At 39.6% G+C, this 9,947-nt stretch overlaps 2 protein-coding genes and 1 long non-coding RNA gene across 3 annotated transcripts in view; 1 reads left to right on the top strand and 2 right to left on the bottom strand.

Moving 5' to 3' along the window:
- The window catches only part of rps21 (ribosomal protein S21), a 38,196-nt gene that overhangs the window by 16,003 nt on the left and 12,246 nt on the right, over positions 1–9,947 (bottom strand). Inside the window, exons 3-4 of the mRNA XM_037684617.1 lie at positions 5,732–5,795; positions 1,799–1,870 (exon numbers count right to left, since the gene is read on the bottom strand). Coding sequence (XP_037540545.1) covers positions 1,799–1,870; positions 5,732–5,795 — 136 coding nt within the window. The remainder of the gene's footprint in view (positions 1–1,798; positions 1,871–5,731; positions 5,796–9,947) is intronic.
- LOC119417416 lies at positions 6,561–7,932 on the top strand. The gene is made up of 3 exons (XR_005187141.1): positions 6,561–6,780; positions 7,572–7,766; positions 7,851–7,932. It is a non-coding gene; the product is annotated as an uncharacterized LOC119417416 (long non-coding RNA).
- Positions 8,207–9,947, bottom strand: part of LOC119417414 — a 3,269-nt gene continuing 1,528 nt past the window's right edge. The window contains exons 2-3 of the mRNA XM_037684616.1: positions 9,802–9,937; positions 8,207–9,728 (exon numbers count right to left, since the gene is read on the bottom strand). Coding sequence (XP_037540544.1) covers positions 8,973–9,728; positions 9,802–9,937 — 892 coding nt within the window. The 3' untranslated portion in view covers positions 8,207–8,972. The remainder of the gene's footprint in view (positions 9,729–9,801; positions 9,938–9,947) is intronic.

The raw sequence follows: 9,947 nt of genomic DNA, 5'->3' as shown, positions 1-9,947 counted from the left end.
ATTAATTTTGAATAGATTGGGGAAGGAAAACAGCCCAGGTCGTGCAGAACTGCTATTTTGTAAAAATGTTGTGCTTGGTGATCTAATTATATTTTTATTACAACTTCAGGTGTTGTGAACTGGAGGAAATATTCTAAAGAATTTCAGGCTGAGCACAGAAAGCCTTATGTCATTTCTGTATGCTTCAGCTGTGGAGAAGAATTTAAAGATTGTGGTGCAGGTTTCTGGGGCAGTGGCAAAAGAGGAGAGCTGAGGGCCTTCTACAGTGAAGCCATTACTCCTGGGTACTGCACCCACTTTTGTGCCATGGATGCAGGGTTAGTAGTCTAGCTTCTGTACTGTGATGCACACACATTACAATAAGTAACAACTAGCAACACCCTAACTGTACTATGTTTTGTGTTTCCAACAGATGCTACGATGACTTCTAAAAATGGATGTCCCAATAAACAATAAAAAAAATTCAATGATGCATCAAATGTTGTCTGAGTATGTTTTAAGGTAATAACAAATGTGAAATCTGGAAAACAAAGACAATTCCTGAATCTGTCTTGTGTGCTTTGATGTGTACATAAGTTTATTGGAGGTCCTGAAACAACTTTTCTGAGAACACAAAGATTTTTATTTTACCTTTGGCCAAGATGTCAGTTTGAAATCAGGCTGCTTACTGCAAAACCAAGAGGTTTTTTTAAGACAGACAGTCTTCATTTGTATTGTTTTGTCGACTAAGCTAAATGTAATTTCTAAAATATGGATAAATCTGATCTCATCATGCAGCATGAGCAACTGGGTACAGGTGTGAGGGCCAAAAGTCTGGTTATGTACTGACTCCTAAATGTGCTGGTTTTCTACTGAAACATGGAGTAGGGTTGACATTTAAAATGTGAGACAGCTGAGGAAGTTAACCAGTAAACAGAAATACCTGCTCCAGTTGCAGAAATCTTACAGAAACTGACAATCACTCATCTGCAGTGACTGCAGGTTGAACAAGAAAATGTGAAGTTAAAGGAAACCTCCTTTGTCCCAAGGCCAGTTTAAGTATCATTAATATTTTTCTCTCTTTATGAATCAATTGTAACTTTGTTCACATTTTTCAACAACCAAAATGGAATTTGTTTTTTTAATGTTATGGCTAGGTATTAAAAAAAAACCTAACATTTAGCTCTCCCCACTACCCAGTTATGTTGCTCTTATTTTGAAATGTAACCGGAAGTTCTGTGTTAAGAGAGTCGAAAAAAGAAGTTATGGAGACGCCGCGGCAGTATACTGGAGCGATGTCGAACCGAGACGCCGCTAATGTCGAACCGGTTAACACCATAGACATAATATGCCTGTGGTTAACACAATCTGCCAATAACGCCTTGTTTTTAGACATCATGTGTCTGTGGTTACGGCATTTTATCGTTCAGCCTTTTTTTTTCTATCGTTCAGCCTTTTTTTTCCTATCGTCCAATCAGATGTGGCCGTCCAGACACGCCCATTTTTCTATCGTCCAATCAGATGTGGCCGTCCAGACACGCCCATTTTTATATCGTCCAATCAGATCCGGCCGGACAGAAACGCCCATTTTCCTATCGACCAATCAGATATGACCGCCCAGATACGCCCACTTTCCTATAGTCCAATCAGATATGAGCGCCCAGATACGCCTTCCGAATTTGCCTGCAGAGACCCCTTCTTGAAAATAGAGGCTGTTCAGATTTTCTGACTAAAGTTATGTGGTGTTTCTAAGGTTTACATAAGGAATCCAACATTATCTGAACACAGTTGTGCAGACATGTCCCACAGATGTTCTTACCATCCGTCGAATTGGTCCACAGATAGCGTAGGTCTTGAACTGACCATTGAAGCGACCAGTCACCTTGTCAACCTGAAAAACACAAAAGCATTGTGGGAACAAAACTTTTCAGCACACAAAATACCCTAGATCACTGCTTAAAGTTGCCCTGAAAATATCTGCAGCTGACCACTCAGATCTCTTTTGGCACTTTGCCACTGTCTCAACTCTCTTTGGTTCCACACCGCACCAGTTACCAAAGGTCTGCCCACTGCAAGTACCCACCCCCACTCAGCCCGGTTTATGGGACCACCTTGTTTGAGGTTCCAAACAGACTGCACCGAGGTGACGATATTAACGTAAACAGACAGAAGCTGTTGTAGCTCTGCTGACCAGTAATCACTGGAAGACATGCCTATCTGAACATCCACTTCCTCATCGTGTTGACTGACAGTGCCACAAAAAAAAAGTACATTTACAGAAATTGGAGATGATGGCACAGCATGGTTACACCTGGATTTATAAGCAGTGCTGGGATAAGCTAACAAAATTCACATCCGTTTATGGGGCAATTAAGGACCACAACGGACAGAGTGGCTCGAACACAACGACCCATTACGATACCGCTCATAGAGTGGAGAAACAAGTCACAGTGGAAAATCACCTACGCCTGAGAAGAATCAATAAGATGAGAGCAGTGGAGTCGAACTTAAGCAACCAATGTACACCCACGTAAGCCCGTGTGTGCTGTACGCAGAGGGATCAGACTTCGTACTCCAGCGTCCACCCTGAGCAGCTGCAGAGCAGCTTCACAGACAAGGGGTGTTTACCTTCGGGACAAATCGAAAAAAAGTTTGCTGCTGACAACCAAAACCAGCTGATCACATGCTCAAGAAGGACCATCAGCCTAACAATGGATCATTAGCACCTGATGGCTATTTACTATTCACAGGAGGCTGAGTGATACTAGCAATCACAGCATTGTAAGAGGGGGACAGTTGAACCTGGAGGCTCCACCCCTGTTTAACAATGGACGATTTCTTTTCACAAAGATGGCCTCCTTTACTCCTCTCTCAAACCATCGTTCCTCTCTGTCCAGGATGTGCACATCTTCATCCCTGAAAGAGTGACCTCTGACCTGGAGATGAGTGTAGACCTCTGAGTCCTGGCCTGATGATGTTGATTTTCTGTGCTGGGCCATCCTTTTGGCCAGTGGCTGTTTAGTTTCCCCGATGTAAGACTGATCACTCTCTTGACACTGAACAACATACACAATATTACTCTGTTTGTGCCGGGGGACTGGATCTTTGGGATGAACCAGTCTTTAATGTATTTTGGGGTTTAAAAGCCACTGGGACGTTGTGTTTAGAAAATAAACGTCTCAGTTTCTCTGATAATCCCTCAACATATGGAATAACCACCTGTCTGGGTTCCCGCTTTTCACCTGATGTTTCTCCTGGACTCCAGTCAGCCATCAGGTGAAAAGGAGGAACCCAGACCAGTGGTCATTCCATATGTTGAGGGAGTATCAGAAAAACTGAAAGAGCCCCCCCCCCACCCCCCCCCAATTTATTTTAATGGTCCATTTGCTTTGGCAATTATCTAGATCAAGATAAAGGGTGGAGTGTAGATGGAGAATAGGGCTGGACGATATGGCCAAACCTTGTATCACGATATGTTTCTTAATTTCGGTCGATAACGATATAATTCGATAGATAAACAATATAGAAGCCTCAGAAAAACTGCAAACTAAACAAATAAATTAATGTTCACCTTTAATTTGTATTTAGCCTTCAAAAAAATTGAAATCACTGTCAAACAAAATTCTTAACTTTGTCAATATTAATGGTTTTGACTTTAAACAACAACTTTAAAATTGACAGCATTGAAATTTGTTGTTAATGAAATAAAATTTTGGGTGTCGTTATTGATGAGAAGCTGACGTGGAAATCTCATGTAAAATACTTAAAAATAAAAATAATCAGTTGCATTACTGTATAAAGTAAAAGAGTTTTTGAATGACAGCTTTGTATATATTGTATAATGTAATGATTGTTCCATATTTAATCTGTTGTAATGAAGTTTGGGGAAAAACATACAAAACAAACACTATTTTTATTTTTACAAAAAAGAGCTATAAGAATTATTAGTATTATGAAGTGCTATGGTCACCCAACAAATATATTATTTCATCAATTGAAATTATTAAAATGTTATGATTTGATTGAATATAGTATTTTACAAGTCATGTATAAAGCTCATAAAAATATTAGCCCCAAATCTTCAATTAAAATTTGTAAAAAAATAAATGTAAAAAAAGGAGTCAATATAACTTAAGGGAATGTAAATGTTTATAAAACCTCCATTTAGAACTGGTGTGAAGGAGCTGTGTTGTAATTCAGGGAACAGGGTTATGAATTGTCTTGATATCACCATAAACATTTCTAAAACAATTTATATGTTTAAAAAGATGATTACGTTAAAGTTGTTGGGAAGGTTAAGTACCAGGTGAAGGATACCTGAAGTTTTTTTGATTTCAGTTTGGAGATTGTTCAAGTCAAATTTGTTGTTTGTTTCTAGTTATTTTATATTTTTTAAATTAGGGGCAGATAAGAATTTTTTCTTCTTTCTTCAACCTTTTCATTCAATGTTTTTTTTTCTTTCTGATGAATTTGTTTTATTTTAAATGAATGAATTAATGATAAAAACAGAACATGAAGCGCTGGGGGTGTTTCAGGGACACGTTGGCTCAAACTTTTATTGTGCTTCATCTTGTGACTCATCATCTTGTGTCAGGTGGAACAAGTTCGATGTTCCAACCACGAGTTAGAACGACTCTCCGTCACATTTTGCAGCACACTGACTGAAACCTGCAGTTTATTGGATCTTAGAAAGATGAACCACTTCCAAACCAGCAAATTAGTCTTTCCTCTCTTATCAGTGATGTCATCTGCTTCTCTTCACTTGTGAAAGTTGTTCAGTCACATTCTGACGATCATGGAACTCTTTTTGAAGAGAAAACTTAACGCGCGTTGGAGATTAGCCTAGCTTAGCCTGCTACCACTAACGCCTTCTGGACTTGAGCTCTGCGTAACATTACGTCACCACGCACTTAGGTAGTTGTGTCGCACCTTTTTCTGTCCGGGTTGAAACTGAAGTGGCCGCTTCAACCCGAACAGAAAAAGAAATGTGTCAGTGAAACGCTGTAATACTATCTTAATATCAAAAATGTGCTTAAAACTCATATCATCGTTATTGAATAAAAGAATATCGCGAGATATATCGATATCGAATTATTGACCAGCTCTAATGGAGAACAGAAAAAAATGGCAACACAACGGTTCAGTGGTTAGCACTTTTGGCTCATAGCAAGAAGGTCCTGGGTTCAATCCCCATTTGGACCTGGGGTCTTTATGTGTGGAGTTTGCAGGCTCAATTCAATTCAGTTTATTTATATAGCGCCACATCACAACAAAGTTGTCTCAGGGCACTTTACAGAAACATTCACATAAAAGACAATTAGTAAAGTTCTCTTTCTAAAGAATCCAGCAGACAAGATGAATCTTGGCTTCGTTACAGTCTCCCATCCTGAGCAAGCACAGTGGCAACAGTGGGAAGGAAAACTCCCTTTAAGTTCTTCTCGTGCTTGCGTGGGTTTTGTCCGGATACTCCAGTTTCCTCCCACAAACAAAAAAACATGCATATTAGGCTGCCTTCAGGCCCAGCCCAGGCCTCGCTTGCAAGAGATCTGTGATCTCAATGGGATTTGTCTGGTTAAATAAAGGTTAATAAAGAAATAAGCAATCACCTCTTAAACTGCAATAAATGGAGGTATAAATAAAAGACGACCTTCAGCTGAAGCAGTGTTCACTGTTCAAGAACCACCTGTGGTTCGATGGTGGAGCTACATTATTTGATATCGTGATGCATGCTCATATATTATTTGATCTTTACCTCAGCAATGTTGAGCTGGATGGAAGCGTGGTCTTTGGCTCCAATGATTCTGTTGCTCGCCGAGCTGCAACAAATGAGAGGACAGATTTCACAATGACTATGAGCCAGATGTCTGAGGCCTTTATGCACATGCAAGCTCATCTTTCATTTGCTTCCAAATATCATTGTAAACACGGCAGTTTCTAGAAAGGCCGTTCATGTGTGGATAGAAGGCTGCAACAATAAAAGCCAGTCCCCTGTACACGGGGCTCGAGTCACATTTAAGTAAAGCTACAACAGAAAAGTTGTGAAACCAGAATAATGTTTGTATTTAGTTTTTCTACATCCAAAACTTGAATCAATTAATTAAAAAAAGGGATATCCTTTGAATTATGGGGAAGTTGTGATTTTTAAAAAAATCTGCTAAACATAATATTTTACCTTAAAATGGCAGTTTTAAATAGCTGTGCACATTGAATTTAAACAAAGATAAGCAGCTGTGTTTGTCGATTGTGTGACTGGCTCACATCTGTACAGATTCACATGCAGATATAAAGAACCAGATGTTCTGATGACTCCATCACAACCAAATGGGCTCAAGTCAGACGTGAGTGAATAATTAATAAACGAGTGTTCGTTACAGCAGCTGAACTGAACATCCTGCACATTTTGTTTTCAATTTTACGATCAAATGTTCTGACATTTCACAAACCATTTTTTATGCAAAAACATTTCTGAATTATAATTTATATCACCTGTATGTTTACGTACATTATTACTTCCTTAAAAATATTTTTGACAATGGAAGATATATGCCTAAAAATGCAAGGAATAGGCTCTGTGCACATGCGTCCTGAATCACTTCCCCTTTGACCGGATGTCGGCATTCCAGTTTCCGGTCTAATCCCCGGTCTCGGTGAAAATGGCGTTTTCTAGATGTTTACAAGAGCTGCCCAAGATAAATATCAGCGATGTTCATCGTATTGTTGATGGCTGGTCCCCTGCTCCGACAAGCAAACGTAACAAGGGATTTAAATTGTATATCTCAAGTTACCTGCACAACTACGAGGGTAAGTAACGTTAGTTTGATCGTTGTGATGTTGCTAACTGTTTGCAGCTAACGTTAGGCTATTAGCAACACGACCATTTTTGTGTATACTCACGTTATAGAAACAGGTTTTCCACACTTAAACAAAAGGCTCATATTTTGTGATCATTCTACTAACATTCTGCTCTTCTCAGTTTCTAGCAAAAATCAGGACACAGGTGAAGTCGTTGTCAGGGCTCTGTGTCACAGGTCCATGAAGAAAAATGAAAAACCTCACAGTTTAAGTGTAGGGTGAAGATAGGATTGTTCAGATGACAGTTTTAAGATTGTTGGTTCAGTAACCCGACGTTCCTAATGTTAATGGGGATTTAGCTAAGGTGGTAATTAATTCTTAAATAAAAATAAAATGGAATTGGCTATTTGATGAATATTAACACGTGAGTGTTAATATTAAGTGTTAGTGTTAAGTAATTCTTTAGATTACTTAAATCTAAAGAATACACTCACAGTCTCTGTAACATTATCCAGGTATTTTTACCTAGCGGGTCTCCTCTGGGTTAAAAGTGTTTTGAAATCAAGTTATCTTTATCTCATCCATTCATTTAAGATGTAATCTTGTGATAATTGTATTACACTACTCTTGACCTTCATAGAACATACTCCAAACTAAATATATAATCACATAACATGATACTATGGTTCTATGACATTAGTTATAAAAAAATATTTGGGAAGCAAGATTGCATCATGAAAGAATGGCTGATGAGTGACCAAGCTAAGATAATAAGTTCTTACTATGACATTCTTATGCAGGTGGTCCTGAAAGACTCGTGTCCTGTGGAGCTGATTCACCACAGCTGTACGTGTGTTGCTGGTGCAGCATTATGCAACCACTGTGTGGCTTTGCTGTTCCAGTCAGCACATTATTCTGAGCTGAAACTGTCAGTGGTCCCCCCTGTACTAAGCTGTCCAGAAGGAGAACAGCAGTGGCACAAGCCCAGAACTTTAGTAAGTTTTCTCTTCAATAATAGACTCAATTTATTACATTTTCTTGCCGTATAACTTGTAACTGTGTCATGGATAACTGAATAGGGTATAAAACCTGGCCCCGTGGACAAGATGACTGTGCTGTCTGCTAAACCGAAGAGTGGAGCAACAACAGAGGGTGTAAGGTAAAAAAAAATCAATAAAAATTCTGATGTATTACAACAGTGTTTCTCAACCCTGGTCCTCAAGGCACACTGCTCTGCATGCTTTATAGATTTCCCTGCATTAACACAGCTGATACAGTTGTTAATCAGTTACCAACTGAAATGAGCTGTGTTTAAGCAGGGACAAATCTCAAACATGCAGGACAGTGTGCCTTGTAGTTGTATTTAAATTACTGATAAATAAAAATGAAATTAACAGTAGGCTACAATGTACTAACAAAGAGTTGTAGACTTACCGGTGTATTGAATAATTTTATTTTCAAGTGCTGTCTCTTTGTAAAGTGTAGAATTTTTGAGGGCTTAAAATTAGTTGATATACATGTATTTTACATTTTATTGAAATAATTGTTTTCACTTTCCCAGGTTTCCGAGGTGTATGAAGATTTTGCAGCAGCTGATGCACCAATGATCTGCAGCATGGGAATCAGCCATGAATTTCCCCTTGTTGACTCTGCCCTTGGCAAAGTTCAGGCTGGAAGTCCTCTGTCCTACCAACAGCCAGCAACAGCAAAGAGAGACATGTCCTTCCATGCTGCACCACCCCGCCCATCTCTGCCTCTTAAGAACTACCACCTACAGCCATCAAAAAGCATGTTTGTTTGTTCTGAACCACAACAGCTACACCTTAAAAGTATGGAGGTCACCTGGGACATGGTGAATAAACTAAAAAAAACTCATGTTTACTATTGGCAGGTTCAGGGGCAGATGCTAATAACTGGGATGAACTGGTGTGATTTTGTTGTCTCAGCTGAGGAAGATATTCTTATTCAAAGAATTTATGCAGACACTAATGTGATGGATTCAATCAAACACAAAGTAGACAGATATTTTTTCTATGTTTACCTGCAGAAATGTCTAAATTAGGAGTTTGATCAAATCAAATGTACAAATTTGTTTCAAAATATTTCCATCATGAATATCTATTTACAAATGTAAGACAATGTCAATGTAAGTAAATGACAGCATTTTCTGTTTCTTCAAGACTGTGCCATCAGCTTTTCTGTCAAACTTCATATCTCCATTTCCTGACCAAAGGTCCATTTTGGTAATTTGACAGGAGACAGGCAACTGTAAAAATTTGGTTTATGCTTCCTGCAATGGAGAGAGGGATAGTGGAATCAAAGAGTTTATTTTCTTTAACTCTTCTTATTAACCTCTCAACATGCACCCTCAAACGGGCAATGGACTGGGTCTTCAAAACGTCGACCTCTGACATTTGGGCCCTCTTGGAGAGGAAGGCAGGACGATGAACAGTCCCAGGTACGAGATCATCCACCAAGAATCCCTTGTCCACCATGATGGCCATGTCCAGTGTCAAGAGTGATGTAATCCCTGATTGACGGAACACTTCCTTGTCACTCATGGAACCCTCAAACAGTGCTGACACAAATGTCAGGGCTCCGTGAGGAGACATGCCCACCATGGCCTTAAAGGTACAGTGGGATTTGTAGGTGGAGAAGACTTCACTCTGGAGGAGCAGGGATGAAGGTGTTTGACACCGTAGTTCTGTACAGTCCAGGATAACTTGTGTGTCACTGTAGCGGCCATCAAAATCCTGTGGAAGACTGGAACTCACAGCTGCAGGAGACATCCACACACAAATTGAGCCCAATAAGCAGTACAGGAAGTTGGCCCATGTCACAATAATGCGGCTGACTGTTGCTCTGTGGATGTTAAATCGATGGCCCAGTTCCCTCTGGGTACATCCAGTAGACAGGTAGGAGAGGAAAAGAAAAAGCTCATCTATTGGCAGCAGTTTCTGGACAGAAAATTATTTAAATGTTAGTTCAAAACCAGCATTCTCATTGTGTGTGTGTGTGTGTGTAACTTACAGTTGGTCTGGTAAAAGGGGTTTCAGTTGTTGTACTCATGACGTCGGTTTTCTTTGCTCTGGTGACCCTGACCATTTTGGCTGTTGCTGCCTCGATCAAGTTCCAAAACGCCTTCAGATGCTCATATGAGGGGAACCTAAAACACA

This window comes from Nematolebias whitei, chromosome 11 (genome assembly GCF_014905685.2).
Source record: "Nematolebias whitei isolate Nwh7 chromosome 11, NemWhi1, whole genome shotgun sequence".
Lineage (NCBI taxonomy): Eukaryota > Metazoa > Chordata > Actinopteri > Cyprinodontiformes > Rivulidae > Nematolebias > Nematolebias whitei.
The sequence above is the reverse complement of the archived record's forward strand: the minus strand, read 5'-3'. Positions and strand labels throughout refer to the sequence as shown.